At 42.6% G+C, this 19,689-nt stretch overlaps 1 protein-coding gene across 1 annotated transcript in view; it reads right to left on the bottom strand.

Moving 5' to 3' along the window:
• Positions 1 to 19,689, bottom strand: part of vav3b (vav 3 guanine nucleotide exchange factor b) — a 63,777-nt gene that overhangs the window by 8,994 nt on the left and 35,094 nt on the right. The window contains exons 7-22 of the mRNA XM_036554146.1: positions 19,515 to 19,583; positions 18,877 to 18,980; positions 18,661 to 18,760; positions 18,329 to 18,424; positions 16,171 to 16,239; positions 14,305 to 14,391; positions 13,554 to 13,639; positions 13,323 to 13,455; positions 11,775 to 11,884; positions 10,513 to 10,614; positions 10,029 to 10,126; positions 8,692 to 8,717; positions 7,642 to 7,675; positions 3,422 to 3,552; positions 1,136 to 1,201; positions 141 to 175 (exon numbers count right to left, since the gene is read on the bottom strand). Coding sequence (XP_036410039.1) covers positions 141 to 175; positions 1,136 to 1,201; positions 3,422 to 3,552; positions 7,642 to 7,675; positions 8,692 to 8,717; positions 10,029 to 10,126; positions 10,513 to 10,614; positions 11,775 to 11,884; positions 13,323 to 13,455; positions 13,554 to 13,639; positions 14,305 to 14,391; positions 16,171 to 16,239; positions 18,329 to 18,424; positions 18,661 to 18,760; positions 18,877 to 18,980; positions 19,515 to 19,583 — 1,346 coding nt within the window. The remainder of the gene's footprint in view (positions 1 to 140; positions 176 to 1,135; positions 1,202 to 3,421; positions 3,553 to 7,641; positions 7,676 to 8,691; positions 8,718 to 10,028; positions 10,127 to 10,512; positions 10,615 to 11,774; positions 11,885 to 13,322; positions 13,456 to 13,553; positions 13,640 to 14,304; positions 14,392 to 16,170; positions 16,240 to 18,328; positions 18,425 to 18,660; positions 18,761 to 18,876; positions 18,981 to 19,514; positions 19,584 to 19,689) is intronic.

Below are 19,689 nucleotides of genomic sequence, written 5' to 3' on the forward strand. Positions count from 1 at the left end.
TTTATGACATGAGTCCAATTCAAAGATGACAAACCAACCTGGTCGCAAAAAACATGAAGTTATGTTCTTTCTTAATTGCTAAAAACAGCATAGATAATGTGTGGATCATTTGAAAATGAATGCAGTGTAGGAGCACCTACCACAGCTGGGCAGAGTAGTCAACCGGCTTCGGGACCTGGGTTGAAGAAAAGGCAAAGACTATTGGCCATTGCTGTCCTTCACAGCAAAAAAGAGCTTTGTTTTTTGGCATGGCATGATACCAAACCTGCCTCAACACTTAATCTCCACCCTCACTTGTAAAGCACTTTGAGATATTTATGCAATTCACCACCATAATCATCATCAACCCACAATTACCCACATAAGGCGGGTCAAAACCTTAGTCTGACAGCTGTCTTATAACAAATAACTTTTTTTGAATTTGCCGTGTTACCAAATGTTGAGCTTTTTTGTCCAGTAACCAGGGGTCTGGTATACTATATCAAGTGGATGATCAATTGCACAAACAGTTATCACTGTGTTGCAGTGATTAGGAAACTCAACTTGAAACCAGAACATTCTAAGGTCTGGATCCCAGGTGAGGCACTACTGTTGTATTCTTGAGCAAAGTACTTAACCTAGACTGCATCAGTAAACAGTTGGCTGTACATGAGTTTAAAAGTGTATAAATCTGTAATGCGTGTGCTATGCTAATTGCCCAAGGCAAGAATTTCTGCTAAGCAAATAATATAATCTATTCTAGACACTTCCACCATGGCTCCGATCATCTACAACCTTTGGCTTTTCTCCTTTCTTAATGGAAATGGGAGATTATCAATGTCAAATCCAATTGTAATAAATTGATATCTTCTGCTGTGGGCAGGGGGGTATGGGAAAGGGGGGACGAGAGACCTAAGGGAGCCCGTGTCCCATTTGTCATTTTCAATTAGACTTTGAACAGAAAAGGGGCTGTTTAACAAAACCGTTTGAAACAACAAACAGTACGTGTTCAACCGAGACAACGAAGATTACTTTGCATTGCCGTATAGAAGAGCTGCCAGGCTCAAGCGGTTGAAACACCTGTGGACATGTTTGTTCCCCCAAAACAAAAGCCTGCATTAGCCTGCGTGTAAAACAATTACTGACTCATACTTACGCACGGGCATGGCTTCACTGCGTCATTGGGAAAGAAGCCAATTTCTCTCGTTGCCAGGATTTTGCCCTGAAACCATAACGGATAATTGCATTATATTCGGCTGGGAGCCTCCCCCCTCAGTCAATCCAGAACAATTAGCCTCCAACAAGCGGAGCGACTAATTTACAGCCGGAGTTAATTATTGTTCAAAACCTGCCAATGGGTGGATTTGTGGCCCATCAAAATGAGCCCCTTGTTCAGCCGTGATAATGTATATTATTCAAATCTTTGAACGCTAAAGCAACAGAACGAGTTGCTGAAAATGCAGCTTTCCTCATACTTGTTGCTTCAAACAGATTTAGATTTGGAAAATAAAATAAATCTGCACTTTGAATGGTTTCCAAATGCATAATGTGTCTGTTCAGGAAAGGCGGTGCATAAGTAGCTTTCTTTCACATGACTGAATAAGCTGCTGTGTGTTTTGTGTTTAAATAATCAAATCATTTGCCTGTTTCAAAACTGGAAAATTTGTATACAACAGTGGAGAACTAATTAATTGATTATTTATATTCACAATAAGGTTACCAATGACAATTAAATAAGCTTGAACAGACAAGTTTTGCTTCATTATGTTTTTTTTTAAAAAAACAATATGTATATCGTGGGGGACCACATTCATATACTTTACATTAAATATCTATTTGTGTTTCTTTTACTACAAAGTGCATTACAACCGACAGGCCCTTATACACAAATTAGATTTGCGACCAAATCCTACAGCGTTCATGATATGTTTTAGCTTAATCACATTTTATCAAGGCCTTTGTTTGTTAGGCCACAGATAACCGTGTGATAAAGATTAAACATGTAACCCCTTTAGAGCAAACAGATGGTAGCCGGAGAAATTAAATGAAATTGCTGTGATTGATTGTATTTTTCTGGCATTGGGAGGGAAATTGTCTCTCAGTAACACTGGAGATGAATGCGCAGTGCTCTGCAATTCCATCCTTTGGCGCCACGGGGCTGTGAAGATTAAGTAGCCTTGTGTTGAGGTAAGTGTCGCTTTGCATAAAACAATAAAAATAGATAATATTCATTTCCGTTGCACAGATGGGATCCTCAAAGAAAAAAAACAATCTGCAACATCTTAGCAAGCGTGCGCATGTAGCCAGCCCAAAATGGTGTATTCGACTGGCTCAAATGCTTCTTTAACGTGCGCCATCAGGTGTTACGGACCACAGAGCATCTGAAATCACACAAAGTGCCTGCTCCCCTGCGTCTCATTGACAGAACAGCAGCCAGTCTGATAAAAAAGCATTAGCAGGACGATGGCATTTTAGTACCAGGATAAAGACGAACGGAAATAGCGACAGCAGTGCGATCCAAAAACTAAATAAACACCCGAGAACGAGAAGCGCCACCAACACACCCACACACGATACCTCGTTTTGCTCCTGTTTGACTGTCAGAGGAAAACTCTCTGAAAGATGTCCGTGTCCCCCAGCACACACATGCACACATAACCAAAGATGACAACCGAGGAGCTGTTTCTTTGCTGCGTCAAGCTGGTCTGCTTTTTTCGTGAATCATGACTCCTGATTCATGTCATATACTGTGGCTCTGTAATGTGGAGACTTTTTGCAAAAGCTTAGTCTGTTTAACTCCATGTGTAGAGAAACCTTTCACCTCACTCTTAGCAAGCTGTGTTAACGCTGGTCCGTGAGTTGCAGGACAATCTACTCTTTCTACTAAAGTATCCGAGTCCTTACAAACATAAAATATATGCATGTTGCAAGATATTAAACTTAATTTAGATGTAAGACATTTAAATACACATTTAAATACATTTCAAATATATACTGAATAAACAACTAAATAAAGCAATCACTGACACTTCCATCTATGTGTATACAATATGCATACATTACAATGCATTGCAATGAAGTCCCAGTCGATTTCTAAGAAAAAATCTTCATTTCAGCACAAACATTTAATATTTAACATGTCCAAAAATGAACTCAGATTATGTATGCCTCCTTGTTGGTTATATGTGAAACTGCAATTACTACAGTATAAACACTTAAGCGTAGTTTTAAAATAATTCTAAGTTTTTCAGTTAAGTATAAAAGGAGTTTATGTTTAATCTGTATTGTGCGATATATTTTACAGTTGAGAAACTGGATTGTTTTCTACATGATGTGCACAAAATGGTATTTAGTCAAGTGCAGCAACACTCAGCATAATTAAAATATTCTTGGGCTTCATATTCTAACATGTGCAGCATTGCGTAGCAAAATGAGTCTTCACCTGCCACCAGGAGGAGCGTACATCAGCACAGATGAGCTCGATGACATCACCGGTCTGAATATTCAGTGGCGGGCCACAGGAGGGACTCGGGACGCCACAGTAGTCGCGGATCGCCAGCATCTTTGGCAGTCCTGTGAGAGGACAGAGGTACCCGCAATTGTTAACTGGTTGTGCTTTTTCACAAAGAGGTAGGTTGCAGAAAGGCTACAGGTTCCCTGATCTACTCTTAATTTTACCATCCATGTTCTTACCTGTACGCCTTAAGAATGCAAAATTTTCCAAATCCAAAACATTACCCTACAGTTTTATATACTGATCAATTGAAATTTGTGATATCATAGATACTCTATATGATGATCAGGTATTCAGCTCCTGCATGCCCTGCCTTCTTCCTTACCTTGGTGGTTCCAGTTGGTAAATGGAGTTCATTGTGCAGGCTGTGCTGCTACATGGGCTATGGATATTCTATTTTAGACCATGCTCTTTAAAAAGTGCTCACAATGATGCAGCAAATCAAAGCACTTCTAACTTCAATAATGGAACAGAACTTTCATTGTGAGGCATAGCAAGCGGAATATCTGATCCACATAAAGAAAATCTGTGGTGACAGCATGAGGATGAACCCACTACATATTCAGATAAGTTGAGCTTTCAAATGCACTAAAAAAACACACACACATTGAAAATGCTGTTTTTGCATATCCTTCAACAATAACAAGTTTAAGAAGAAGTCTTTTTAGGGATTAATTGGGATTTAATGGCTTTTGAATCTTCCATCCTTATGTCTTTATCCCATGGTGATGTAAACCAAATGTAAGTGCACTGTATATTATGGGCCTGGCTCATTGCATTGCAAAGTGAGAGATTCTCCTCCACTGGCTTTAAGAAGTCAAAAAAGTGACATTATCTGAGCTCCCTGTAAAGGAGCTGCTTTCCTGGAATAAATCATATTGTTTCACTTGCTGCTCTTGTCAGAGAAAAGGAACGCTGGATCTATTCGTGAATAGTTTGCCCCGCCATTGCTCTAATTATAGGTTGGACAGATCTTGTAATGTAATTACTATAATTGAGCTTGAAGGTCTCCTTCTGCTGGCAAATTGAGAATAACCTGGAAAGTCAGGCTCTGCCCAGGGCATCCACGCAAGATACAGAACAGGGGTCTGGGGCAATGCGAGGCAAAAGATGGCGCCCCCGAAATCGGCGCCAGGCTCTTGTGGCCTCGGTAGAAGAAAGGCATGCCTCTCATTGGAGGACTCTTTGAAAGTGCTTTACAAGCCAGAAGAGCCCTGTGAACACAGTTATTCTAACGGGGGGGAGGCAGGATGGTGGGGGGGGGGGGGGGGGGGGTGCATAATCACCACACTCTGCAGAGGATGACAAAGGACGTCTACCCCTGAGCAAGGGCTGGCTTTCTCCTCTCCGAGACGCTGCTCGTAACAAAGACCCCAGAGTGTGTCAGCCTTCCAGCCGATGCCTTCAAAGATGGGAAGGAAAAACACGAACCCCGAGCACATTTTTCCTTGTGCCGCAGAGATGTTACAAAGTTACCTCATTAACTGTCAGTCGTTTGGAGGACATATGATCTCAGGTTCTGATAAACCGCTTATAATAATTCTTCTTCCATAAATCAGGTAGAAGAACACCGCAGTCTGTTGTGGCGCTACCTCTAGCTAGAGATGCACTTTCTGGTCGAGTGATTTAGCCAGTCTGCCAGTCGTAGTGTTTTATCAGGCAGTGTCCTGCGTGTCATCTGGACTTTTTCTAGTGCCAGCCTTAATGGAGATGAACTCCAGACCTTCTGTACGTGACAAAGCAAACTGACCCAGGTTCAAAAGCTCTCTTGCCATTTTTTTCTTTTTATTTTTTTTTTTTGCACTATCAACCCAGTTCTATCACTTTCAGTCAGTGGGGCATTTCAGTCGGCTCCGCTAATACGATTTGCCTCATGGGGTTTCGTCGCTGGCTGGACCTGGCTGCTCCGCTCCAGAACAGAAGACAGTTCCCAATGCTCAACTGTTTACTTCCCTCAACCTCCAGGGAGCTGCTTCACACTTAGCAGCAGAATAACTTCTTTGCTGATGTCATATAGCTTGTGTACTTCCACAGTAACATTATGCTGGGGTTTACATTTGACTATGCGCCAAACGGATTTGTATGCGTTTGAATCTCAGGACTTTCATAACTGTTTTCTATTTCAGAGCCACTGGAAAGTACTTAGGGCCAAAAATGGGTATAGCATGTTCATGGAATCAGAATAACCAGCATTTAAATGACATATTTAATGTAATGTTAATGCCTCACATCAGTGACATTCAAGGGCAATCAAAGAATGAGCTGGTTCATCAGCATTCTTGACTTTGCGCTTGCATCTACGTGCACGGTACTTTTGCTTTAATCGTGAGAAACGGTTAGAAAAGTTGGAAATGTATAGTAAGGTAACAAATACAGATCAATTTTTTAACCACAGAGGACTGTATGAGTGTGAGTTGACCAAGGTTGTGCATTTATGTACAGGTGGTACATCTTCTAACCCTTAAAAAAGGTTTTCCACTGCTAGATACATTGTAGACATGGCCCAGACACTGTAGCTGAATAATTCATCTAAAGTTTTATTTAAAACCCTTGGAAGTGCTCATAAAACCATATACTCCCTAGTCAAAGATGCAAAGCATAATTTTTACACCCAAGAAAATCGCGTGGTTTTCAACTACACAGTCACCACGTGACCTTTCTAAAACAGCAACTCCAAACCCATTAGCATAATTTGACACAAACCGTCGGAAAACTGGATTATGCTAACAAATTCCAGCACATCTGGATAACGCGATTAGAACATTTAAGCTCTCTAATGCAGACCCTGGAGTGTGAAGTTTCAAATATTAACTGCTTTGCACTCATACACTTTGCGCTCACACACACAGGTCAGAAACTGCACTGAGAGTATGTGGCCGTTGTAATTGGCAATGAACGCGAGGGTTGTGTTTCTCGAAGTGCCAGAACGGACATCTGCTAATGTGCAGAGCCTCATTAGCATGGACGCCTCTGCCCAGAAAAAACCGTAATATCTGAGTCTGAATCAAAAGAGAGATGTCCACTGAGCGGTTATACAGCATAAATGAGTTGGTTTTTTTCCTCTAGGTATCTCATTACAGACAGTCAGATTTTGTAACTGGTCAAACCTGCCTTTTCTAGCATGATAAATTTATTACGGAGCTACCTGGAGGGTAAAATGCATTATGACAAGGGCGGCAGAGAAAAACACACAATAAAATTTACACCCGAAGCACGCAAATGGTTTGGATTATGAAGCCACGGTGACCTGGAGAGCCTAGCGTTTATCAATTTCAGCGTGATGCGAAGAGGTGGAGGGGATTTTCCACTCTTTTAACTGAAGACAGATCAACAAAAGCGGCCATGCATTTACGGTCAATTTGTGAGGCAGTCACCAGACTCTGGTTTATGCGCCTCAAAAGCTGGAAATCTTTCACACCCTGGTCAAAGAGGCCATTCTGGCCGTGCATATGACGGACAAGTATTATATGGTAGATGTATCCTATGTTGGTCATGTTATTATTTTATTTGCTTGCTGGGGGCTCAGTTCCTGGGCAATTTATCTTTACTTCACAATTACGTATTTTATTCACTAATACAGTTGGATAGTTATTAAACCAATTAATATAATTCTGCTTACGTACGCTGTTAATGCAGTTGTTAAAATATGAATTCCACATTTTCACATGTGCTTTATGAATGTACATATGCATTCATTTTGGTATGAAATTACATATATTGAAACATTTATTCTGCAATGTATACAGTTTTATCCTGAAAAGTGGCACTTATTATTATATTTTAGGAATATAACATACATTTTTACATACTGTGAAATATATTTCTCATGCTTTGGGTTTAATATTTTAGTACAGTCATATTGACTGCATATGTATTGGGATGAGATGATAAATTGATATCTTGATGCAATGACATCATGACATTGACGTGATAAATACATCCATGGATCTGAATTTAAACAGCCCCTCCCCCCCATTCACACACACACACACACACACACAGAGCCACCCAGTAAAGTGCTCAGATCTCCATAATCCTTGACAGTCACTATATCAATACAGATTATTCATTCATATTCAAGTTTATTGACACATCTGCCTGTTTCATAAGAGATCCTTGTTGAGTTTTCACATGAGAAGTGTACTGACCTGGATCGATCCGTCTTCTTGCTACAAACCCTTTCTGTGGAAAGATGATACAAGCATCACTTATGGAGATCTGCAAACTTTCACTGTTATGACTATGGATACTATAGCTATTTACGACCCAATATACCTTTTTTCACCCCAAATGTCTTTTTTAGTACTTCCTTACACTTTTTATCCCCTTTCTCCTTAATTTGGAATCACCAACTGCACTACAACTTGTGGCACAGCCTCTGTACTTGTGCAGGAGTGCTGAAGTCAACACGAACGCAGTTCTTCCATACACTCACAGCCAGAGGCTGTTTTTTCATACTACAAGTCCCACAGTGCTCCACTGCAAAGCAAACACTGATTGGAGGATTGGTGCAACTCTATTGACATAATATGAGTGACTCGCAAGCACCACACGAGCCACTAGAGGGCACCATGACAGCACGTCCAGCATATGCCAAGCAGATAATGGTAAATTGGAATATGATATTGGTAAAATTAATAAACAGTACACATTTTGAGATTACTCAAAGCTGGAAGAATGCTGGACTACAGGATTACATCTACAGGAAAAACAAAAGAACTCTTTACTTCTTAGGCCATGCAAAGCACAACAAATTTCATACAGTATTTCAAACCAGGAATGGTATCATTAAAAATGATGAAGTGATTTTAAAATTTATGACCAAGATTATACACTGTATCATTAATTGATTAATGTCTCCATCTTCAAATTCATACTAATGAGTCTTATATATGCATTTGGAGGAGAGGTTGCATACATTATATTATAACTTCCAATTAAGCCAAAATTGGAGACATGCTGAAAAAAAAGTATAGAATGCCAGAAAGGCAATTGTTCCATCTCCACAAGATTCCAAGTTAATTTCCTTCTAAGGATAAAAAGATGTAGTTCCACCTACAATGGAGCAGTCCTCTCACGACCAATCACAAACAAGGTCTTGTGCTGTACACGCACAGCACACATTCACTTTCAAAAGAGCGCGCAACCAGCTTTGCAACTGTATTTAAAAAAAGAGCTGAAATTGGTGTACGCCTTACCTGTGGTTTCTGCTGCGGGCTGGGATCTGAAATCAGTTTTAGAAGAGGCATGGTCAATGCGGTGTGGCCGAGCAGCCTGTTGCGTGACTGCGTGTGTGTGTGTGCGTGTGTGTGTGTGTGTGTGTGTGTGTACAACATTTGGTGTATTGTCAGACTCGCTCCTGATCAACCTTAAGGGGGACAGGACCAGAGATTGTTTCACTCCCGATAGCCGCCTAATTGGTTCCCTGAGGGAGGGCTGCCTCTTTACTGCTTCTGCATGTCACCCTGAACTTTGTCTACGCAAACAGGCATGGGCTTTAGGAATAACAAGGCAACAAGGGCAGTAAATACACAGCAACGTGCCAAGAACTGTGCTGTGTGCAGCTCATAAACCCCATATATATTGTCTTTTAGTGCTTGTACTGTTCTTTCTGAGTCACAATACTAAGTTTGAACCCCTCATATGCCTTAATTCAAGGTACAGTATCTAGCGTCTGGAGAAGTATAACTGTCTGAGAGAAGAAAACAAAGGTAACATGATTGATTGAACATGCTGAGTGAACCTTGTAAATGAAATTTGAGTGCTTGATATGTCTAACTATTAGGCATATTCATAGACAACAAACTTGATTTTAGGTAGTCAAGTTAAACGATAATAGTAAGGTTATGTATTTTTTTCAGAGAACAGGGTGTCTGAGATCAGAGTGTAACATTCTAGGTTTTCTTAACATTATAATAGAAAGCCTTTATATACTACTAAACCTTCATGAATCTACTGTTCACACTGAATATGTTATACAATGGTTACATTTACAAAATCAAGGGTTGACAAAGCTCAACTGTTCACAAAGTAGTTGTGATGCAACACAATATAGTTATGGACTGTGACCTCTATATTACTCTGTGTCCCACATCTCAGTAACAAAGACATGGCACATATTTTCTCTGCTGACACCTTACCTTCTTAAACATGCATTAGGTTCGTGAATCACCTGATTACGGTGTGACATAATTCAGCTCAGCCAATAATGATTAACAGGCATTCAAGAAAGACTGCATTGTTTAGCACTCTCCCAAATCAAGTGAGATAAGAAATACCTCCAGTTGCCCCTGGAAGTGGGGGTATTGCAGTGGAGTCATGATTTCAAATCAGTGATCTGGAAATGCTACATGTGTTTTCTCAGCAGATTTTGATTCAGGAAACGTGTTTCTTTCAAACAACATATCCCAAAATCTAACAGAGGGTATGGTCAAACACTTTGCATTCCCATATTTGTCTTAATAAGTGGTCATGCTACAATATCAGGTAAAAATGAACTGATTGGAATGTCAGACGGTCATTAGGGGAGCCCTACCTTGATTAGCCTTCCCACAGGAGGCAAACCTGCCCAGGCACTCTTTGTGGGCCCCTGCCCCACATTTTGGACACAGGTATCCCTGATTGAAAATCCCCCTGACAGGAAGAGAGTAAGATGACATTGCATTACCGCTTTCATTAACTGATTACAACTGTGATTAACGAGGCAAGTTCTTTCAGGTCTAGAGCATTCATCAGTCAAAGCCTACGAAATGAAGTAGTCTGAGATAATTCTTTAGTTTGTGTGCTTTATGCTTAGAAAGTTGAGTATAGTGCTTAGATCACGATCAAGGTCTCTAAGCAATCTAAATTCCATCCTAATGTGAAGCATTCCTAGTCCGAAGACCAAAAAAGTGTTGTAATGTCTTCATAGAATGCAATACAGTAAGATTTTAAGCAGTGTGTAATCATAAAAAAAACAGGGAGCATAAAACATGGTGGAATCTGCATGGAAGTGAGAGCAGTGCCTTGCAGATGCTCACCTCAAGAGCATGTGGCAGAAGCTGCAGGAGGTGGTCTTTTCAAAGGTGTGCATTCGGAACTCGTGGAAGTTGCTGTAGGCATTCTCTGGGCGGATGTTGGACCTGCAAAGACAGAACGGGGGGGGGGGAGGTAATCGTTTTAACAGGTGGCCAGTCCCAGCAAATCAGGCCTTTCTGGTTGCCAGCATCAGGCCTTGCTATTAGAATGCTGTGCACTTGTCACCAGAAGGTTGCAGGTGGAAATTCTGGACAGGATGCTGTTATACACTCACGTTAAGCCTCCATGGCTTAGGAGAATATCCAGCTCCATAAATGGATGTGTAAGATGCAAGCTGTGCAAGTCACCCTGAATGAGTGTGCCTGCCAAGCAAACTGATTACTTAACGTTCTGTAGAGCCAACACCACCATCCTTCATCCACAGTCTGCGCTACTGGAAAAGACTTTATGAAGCATGTCTATGATTGCTTCCCCTCTCAAGGGCCCCGATTCTGTTTCAGAGATGTCTTTTGTTGTGTTTTGCAGCTTCACTGAGTTCGACGCACCACCTCGCTTGCAGTATGTGGGGCGCGGTGGAACAGAATGGTGGAGCAAGGAGTCATGGTGATACTTAGCAGGGGAATCTCATGACTCACAGATAACATTCCGGAATGAATTAAAGGTTCTCTTTAACCTTCCCGAATAATGACTCACTTCTAAGTCAAGGCTCTGTGCTGCTTGCTTTCCAACATTCTACAATGTGGCTGCTAAATTCCCCATAAAAAAGACATTAAAGGAATTTGGCTTTGTCATGGCAATGGGTACACCAGTTGCTTTGAAAAAAATGCTTTGAGCCCTTCCAATCAACAAACCGGTTGAACATTATGAACTCTAATGGTTTACCTCACAGAACATTAAACCCACACCTCTGGCTTATCTTTTTCTGGCACCCAGATATTTTTGCCCCTGTGCTCTGTTGTATTCATCAGGTCATTGCAACGAAGGTGCCAGCTAGTTAAAAGGGAAAGTCCTGCCCTGGAGAGAGGGGACGTTATGGCTAGCAGTCTTTTGTGGGCTGATCAGAGAGTGCCACGCCAGATCGTCCTCTGATTCACAAATGCGCCTGTGAAGAAAAAAACCCTGCTGCTCTCAGGCCTGCTGTTCTTGTTTTTAGAATACAAAGGGGAAGAGCAGGCAGCGGTGCTAGTGCTGGTGGTGGTGGGGGGGGGGGCAGGGGGGTAGTGGGGATGTCAGCAGGGGGCCAGCAGTGGGCCAGCACACTCACAGAGCCATGCTGAACTGCTCCATCCACTTCTTCTTCATCTCTCTGGTCTTGAAGAAGAATTCAAAGCCAGTCTGCCCCTGGTTGTGGGTGAGGTAGAATCCGTAGGACCACTGCGAACAGGCAGAGAGGGACAGCATGTGATGTGTGGGTACAAACACACACATACACACACACACGCAGGCACGCAGGATGCAAATTCTGCAGCGATGCGTGTTCAGGGGTCGTGTGCGCCAAAACTGTCGCGGGGCTTCCTCCAAAAGCGTGACCTTGCACGACACGTACGTACATCGCTCAGTTTCAGATTCCCGCTCAACATTTGGAGCTCCGAGTGGACACAGAGTACCACTGGCTGGGGGCAAAGAGACTGCAGGGGAAGTGATCAGATATCAGCTAGCCTCACATCTCAGACGTGGGAGTGAGGGGAAGGGGAGGCCGGGGGGGGGGAGTCGATGCACAGGAGGTGCGGGCACTTCAAACAGGCCGGCCAGTGGGTGTCAGTTCAGCTGAGGTAGACTTCTTAAAACGGCATGTTTTGGACCAGCAGCTCAAAGACACCTCTCAGTGGTGGATATCGAACCAGACAGCGTGTTGAAAGGAAACCCATTTCCTGAATTAAAGTGAAAAGGAAATTATGACCAACCCGCAATGACCAATGAGAAGGTGATATTGGAGGGAGGGAGGAGGCAGGTGGATTGTTGTCAGGCAGAATCTCAGCAGCCTGGAAAGGTACCTAGTTCTGTTTTATGAGAACACGGCAGGATGTTTACTTTGGTATTTAACATTAATATTTAAACAGTGCTTTTTGAAATAGAGTCCCAGGGAAAGTGTTTACTTGGACATACTAAGCACCAGCCAAGTAAAAAACCTTTGCAAGGCTCATCAATAAATTCTTGCCTCACCCACCAAACATTTCCACTGGATTTTTTACTTCCTCAAAGAAACATAACTTGGTTGTATAAAGTGTAAAATGTGATGAGAATTCCTCAAAAGGAAGCATGTGATGTTGTATGTCCACCTGAAGCAGTTGCAAATAATTTGATAATTATTATAATCCAATGCATAATTGTATTGGATCTTTGCTTAAAATTGTTGATTTTGCTTCATCATTGTTGCTGCATCATTTAACTTCTCGTAAGCTACCATACTGCTAAATACCTTACCACCCAGAAGCTATCGGTGATGTTTCAGAACCTTTGTGTGCTTTTGGAATTAATACATTAGGCTTGTCTCACCGCAGTAATCTTTGCATTTACACAGGAGCACTGAGGCAAGACTGAGGCAATCCTCCGACACACTCACACACAGCCAATGGCTAATTTTTGTACTACTATACACACAGTATACCACAGCAGAGCTTATGAATTTCAATGCACATGACAGCAATGAGATGTGGAAGCACTTGCCTTCCTACCTAAAGCCAATTTAATCTGTAACTGAGGGATTCTGGTCACCTCAGCAAATGACACGGCTGTTTTCAAGCAACCGCCAAATAACTTTCACCCATCACAGATTTGCCAGCAGGGGGCAGCGTTTCCTCGGCTAACAAACCTTCCTGCTCTCCTTGTCCGTCGTGGGGTTGTTGGTGATTTTGAAATGGTTGAGGTCGATCACTTCCTTCATCTCGTAGTTGTCGCCGCGCCTCTTGCAGACGATCACGGCAACATCGAATAGGAAGATGTGCCTGCTTTGCAGGGAGCAGGGGGCAAAAAAAACAAACACATGAAAGGCAGTCGAAAAGATGACGGTGAAAGCTGTTCACCGTGAACGGCGGGGACTCACCGGTCTTGTTTTGCCCGTTTATCGACCGTGGCCACCCGCACCTCCCCGTCGCCTTTGGGTCTGCCGTAGTTCCGCAGAGAATGATTCTGTAGTGAAGATGAGGCATACCAACATAAGGCTACAGCTGTTTATCTGGGATACCATGTCAGGAGGTTACTGTTTAAATCGGGAGTTTGGGCCAGTCTAGGTTAATGTTTGATTTTTCTCCAACTGATAATGAATGAATTCCGTAATAATAATCACAATAAATTATAATTCAATTAATAATAATATAATTTAGGTTAGTTTGTGAAGACCGCAGATATTACTACTGTGACATTCATGTGGGCTCAACATCTAGTATGATGAATAAATAGTAAATAGGCGTGAATATGAACAATTCTAAAATACAAGCATACAACAGTAATTGATTATGCACACAATGCCTAACAATTAGAACAATGTAACTACATTATAACAACATGCGAACGAGAAACCTAACACAGATCTATAACATAGAAGCAACATTCTCTGATATTATAGCATTCATACTGCACCAAGCAATGATCTATAAGAGAAAAATTAAGTTGCTTCATGCCACCATACTCCAGGTGCCCATAATAAGTAAAAGTACACTGCAGTATGTCAGTTTTCACTTAATGGATGTAGAGATCAGACACAGAGTAATGGCCTAATTACTAGATCATAACACTACATGAAACATGGTAATGGTTTAATAAGGGCCTCCGCTTGTTCAGTTTGAAGGACTTACCAAGTTTTCGATGGATTTCTGATACTGATCGATCTCCCGCAGCGTCTCATTATCCCTCTTCACCTCATTAACGTACTGAGCCAGGTCCTTCACGCCAGATAAGACAGAAAAAACATTTCTGAGGATGCTTTCAATGTACACTTTCATCTCACAGATTCAGTCCCATCAAAGTATACGTACGTGTTTTGCATGCATTCGAATCGTACTTCAAAGCACAGCTTGCACGTTAGCGGTTGATTTTTAATGTGGTCCATACAACCTGGGACTGTGATTTATTGGTCTGACCAACAGTATATCTCAGCAAATCGTGACCTCGACTCCAAAACCCACCTTATTTTGTGTTGGGTAAATAGGTAAAACGGGTAAAATGGCTGGATGGCTATAGAGTTAGGAACTTCTTTCATCCCAACACTTACCCTGCTTACTCAGCTAAGTACTGCCTGAGTTTATAACTGTTTGCTGTTTGTGATTTACAGGGGGCTACAATAGCTGCTGAGGATTGTGGACCTCCAGAGCCTGGACTATGGTAGCCCTCCTCTACGCATTGAAAGCATTGGCTGCAAATCAGTTTCCATCAGATCCACAGGTTTCTGATCTTTGTCATAACTAAGGCTGGGATCCCTTAATAGGAACAATGACTGGATTAGACACGAATGACCTGGGAACCGATTAGCCAGTGGTTGAAAGGAATCTTCTAGAATGTCCTGGAGCAGGGGTCTGCAGGTCTTAGCACACTCCTGGCTGCACCTAAAGGACCACGCTCTGCTCTCTTCCCATCAACGTACTGAAAACAGCTCTAGTCGTTGCGTCTAGTAACTAGGAACCCCTGGATTTCTGCCAGAAACCACTGATTCCCAGCATCCGTTTAGCTGACATGTCTTCTCCAGCTCACTGCTGTCCTACCCAGACCGTGAGGGAGGCAATGCCATCTGTCGACCGCACAACCAATGGCAAAGCGGCTCAACAGAGGAGCCCTGCACCTCGTGAGATGAGAGGAATCCGCCTGCCCACAGACAAACTTGAGGAATTAATTGAACGACAGAGCCTCATCAACTCCATATCCCACCCCCCCCCCACCTCCACACACACACACACACACACCTCCCCAATCATTGTTAAGTGGATAATTTCTCCAAATTAAATCATCACAACCGTCTGCATAATTTGCAATCTCCTCTCCAGCCAGTTAACTTCAATTATAGGGAACCAAACTGTCAGGGTCCATTGGTTGCCGCCTTAATCACGTCTCAAGATTATTCAGTAGGGAGCCGCTATTGATTTCTGAAATGGAGATTTTACGCGAAAACAAGATGTCAGGTTGCATTAAAGCCCACCCAAGTAAAATGGAATCCCTATTACCTGTTTACTACCCACTAATTATCTAGTTAGTAATGGTTTCAAACAATGTCATGCTTCATAAATACAGTACATTAGTATTCATGAATGAACTTTCCTGACAATGTAAGGCAGCCCGATAAAATGAAGAGACCAGATTCCTAAATAAAAGTAAGACATTATACCCTCCACATGCATGTTGCTTTGAACAATGTCATACTTAATTCATGAACATTACAGCATTCCTTATTTTTTCTGAGAATTTAAAACTGTTAAAATACAGCAACCAGATTCTTACATAAAAGAAATTATACTCTATGCACGCTAACATTTAGCACTGCAAAACGTGTAGTGTACGTGTTAAGTTCTGAACATCAGAACAACAAAAAGAAAGGCAAATGTCAAGGATCAGCTGGTTCCAGTAGTTTGGCGTAATTAACCAAGGCCAGGTGTGAATTTTTCCGTTGGGAGGAGAACCGGAGTGCCGAACGGCGAACCTCTTTTCACCTCCTTTCACGGTGAAGTGCTTACCTTCATGGCGTCCAGCGCCATCCGCAAATTGCTCTTGTCGGTGTCGTCATGGGTGTGCTTGACTAATTCCTGCCGGATCGGATAAAAGGGAGAGAGTGAGCGAACCCACTCTGCGGCTCATCCAGCTGCGCTAAACCATTTTTCCCTGGCACTCAATCACGGATAAAGTGCCCAATAAAGCTGTGCCTTTTATTCCCCGTCATTATGGAGACATTGAGACTGCATGCTCAGCTCCGGGGCATGTTTTCCCGCGTGCAAGGCGCTTAAACGCACCCGTCCACGCCGAGCGAATTGGCCGCGGCCGGCGCCAAGCGGAAAATCGTTTCTATTCAACGGGGACTGCCATTTGTTTTTTCGTCCTTTTGTTTTATAAACTGCACTTAAAACCCAGCGGAATAAACACAGCCGTTAGTGAGTTCAACACTTGAATCCTGCAATTTATTGGAAATATGTACAATGGCAACACTTGACTTGAGAACCTTGTTTTGCATAAATATGTATAAATATGTGTGTAGAGGAAAACAAACATACATACATTTTACACAAACACACACAGACACACATATATACATACTGTATATTGCAGTATATACTGTATGTGCACACATCTGTGCTGAGGTAGCTTGCCATGGCTGTCCTTGGCAAACTCCTGTAAAGCTCGTCTCTGTTTTCCCACACTGTGTCCTCTGAGTATCCTGTGCACACGCAGAGAGTCATTCTGCAGTCCCCTGTGTCCACCGTGCTGAACCTCTCCATTAATGTCACACACAGGGGACCGCCGCCGTTCCCATACACACGCAGAGAGGAAAGAACGGGGGTCCGTGGGGAGGGAGGGTGTGGACGTTGTTAAAGTGAGTTCGGTGGTGGGGGGCGGGTGCTGGAGGTATCAGGTGACATTAACGAGCAGAGAGGAGGGCAACGGGTGCTGCTGAGTGTCTAGTCTGACAGGGGTGGAACTGGCTGCTGCGCTCCCTAACCCCCACCATCCCGCCTTCTCTCCACCCCCCACCCCCAGCTCCCTACGACTCAGCACTACAGCACTATTTCGCATAGCTGTGATTGTCTGTCTGGGAGGGGGCAGTGATGTCGCCGGGAGCTGCCCCACAGCAACACTCCATCAGCGCTCAACCCCCACCCCCGTGTCTCCAGCACCCCCCACCCACCCACACACACACACACAGACACACACACACACACCCACACACACGAGCACAAAAACATCGGTCTCAGCTCAGGAGGTGACCCTGGGACTGACTGCCTCTCAGGCGGCCACCGCCAGCTGTCTCCGCGGCTACACTTGAGATGCCAGGTGGACAGGTGCGGCACGTCACTCCCACCGCCTGGGAGGTCGCCACCCACGAGACCCCCTGTCCACACCCGCGGAGGTTACAGTTCAGCATGCTCGTTACCGTGGCAATTAATGTCACTCACTCACATGGAGAAGGTGTGTGCCTCAGTCGGTATTTTTTTTTTTTGTTTTGGTTTGTTTTGTTTTTTAAACCCTGACTGACACGTCGTGGGAGCTGAAGGTACAAACTTTAAAGACAATATGATTAAGTCAAATACTTATTTGTGTGGATAGACTGTCGGTTAAGAATTTATGAAGTCCAACGATAAAATGAGGACTTTGAAGGACGTTGGTGCCACCTAGTGGTAGCTTCCGTTACTCACCCGACAAATTGAGTCGGAATAACTTGGAAACCGTTTAACTCGAACGCGTGCAGTGTTTTCAATGCCTTAAATCTCTTTTAGCGTCTGTGAGTCTGTGCATATTTCTATGATTTCACTAATATTACATCATCTGAGATTGATCCAAGGAGTAATTCTAAATTTTTGTCGGTTTTAATTAATAGAATAACCTGATAAACCATACAGTGCTGACAAAATTCAACATGAAATTTATGCGTGCAGTCCAAATTGATTTAAAGATTGCAGCGCGAAACCACATCCATCAGACTCTAATTCTGAGGGACTGAGACTTTAAATCAATCATTTTTCAGTTGCTAAACAGGAATGAAAACGAGCTATATAAACAGGTGAGAGCTGTACGATGTTGAAGCATTGTAAATCGAAAGAATTTCCGTTAGGCAAATTGAATACGCAGTTTCATTTTTCATACGTATCAGCAGACCTCTATCTTTCGTCTGACGTAGCTCACCTGTAGAAGCAGATGGTATTTTAACACTCTTTGCATCGGGACCACGAGGAGATCTCTTAATGTAAACTTTCCGTTGTTTGCCCTCTTTGAACATTCCTACAACAAAAAATAAATAAAAAAAACAACAACATTAACTGACTTACAACAGGTGCCAAACACAAACTTTCAGTACTATTCACTCCACGTAACTACAATGTGGGCTGTTGATCACTAGGGGGAGCGCAGTGATCGCTTTGAAAACTCTTTCCAGCGCGCGTCGTCTATTTATAGTCGTAGTCAAATGAAACAGAAATTTAAACTTTGACCCACAACCACCCGCACCATGGTCTCACCTCTAGTTTCAGACGAACATCCTCTTTCTCTTTGCAAATATAGTCCAAAACAGCAATGGCAATTTCAACCTGACTGCAGTATATTCCATAAATGAGTAGTCTGAAATGCAATGTAAAACAAGAAAATAGATGAAGAAGTAAGTAAATGTGCAAGAAGTAAATGCTCAACATGACAACAAATATCAACAAAATAAGATATGCGGAAGCGCATCTTACCTTTCTTTGTAAGTTATGAAAATCTGATAGAGGTTCTGGCCGTTTTTGTTGAGGACAGAGTCTTGAATGTCATGCATTAGGCTTTTGTGTACTTTCACCAGGTCCTGTGTTACAGAAGACAACGATAAGACATTTAAACAGATTTCAGGAGACACTTTCACTTTACTAGACTAATGATTATATCTCAGAAAGAGAAGCACCTGGCTCTGTCAGTACCTGTGGAGAAGCTGGCTAATGCTTCTCATAAAAGACAGAAGGGGTGAGACTTGCAAAAATAAATAAATGAATAAATAATTTATTTAGAAATCAAGAAACAATAGAGCCAGCCTTGGACACAGAGCACATAATGCCACAAGCTTGTGAGAGCATCTGTCCATAACCTTTGAAATATAAGATTTGGTGGAGGTCAATGGTAAAGAAGCCGTACATTACATCTACATTATTAAACACATCCTGAATGCTAATGAGCTTTGAATCAGTACACAGTAAGGTGAATTCATGATAGAACACAGAATACAAAACTGATGGAGCACAGTTCTGGTCCATGTTGGAACACAAGGCGCAATATGTTTTTCAGAGCGTATGAACTGAACCAGGTAAGCCCCTGTAGCTGTGGTTAGCAGTTTGGATTCGCTTACTGGAATGTTGATGAAGACTCTATCGATTTCCGCCGCCGACAAAAACTTCCTGAGGGGGGTCATGAAGTACTACAGAGACAAAAGCATGACACGTTTTCTCAGACCTCCTCAAAGGGGGGGGGACTCCTCCACCTCTATCAAAACGTTCCTCAACATGGAGCACTCAGGTTAAACC

The sequence above is a fragment of the Megalops cyprinoides genome, chromosome 20 (genome assembly GCF_013368585.1).
Source record: "Megalops cyprinoides isolate fMegCyp1 chromosome 20, fMegCyp1.pri, whole genome shotgun sequence".
NCBI lineage: Eukaryota > Metazoa > Chordata > Actinopteri > Elopiformes > Megalopidae > Megalops > Megalops cyprinoides.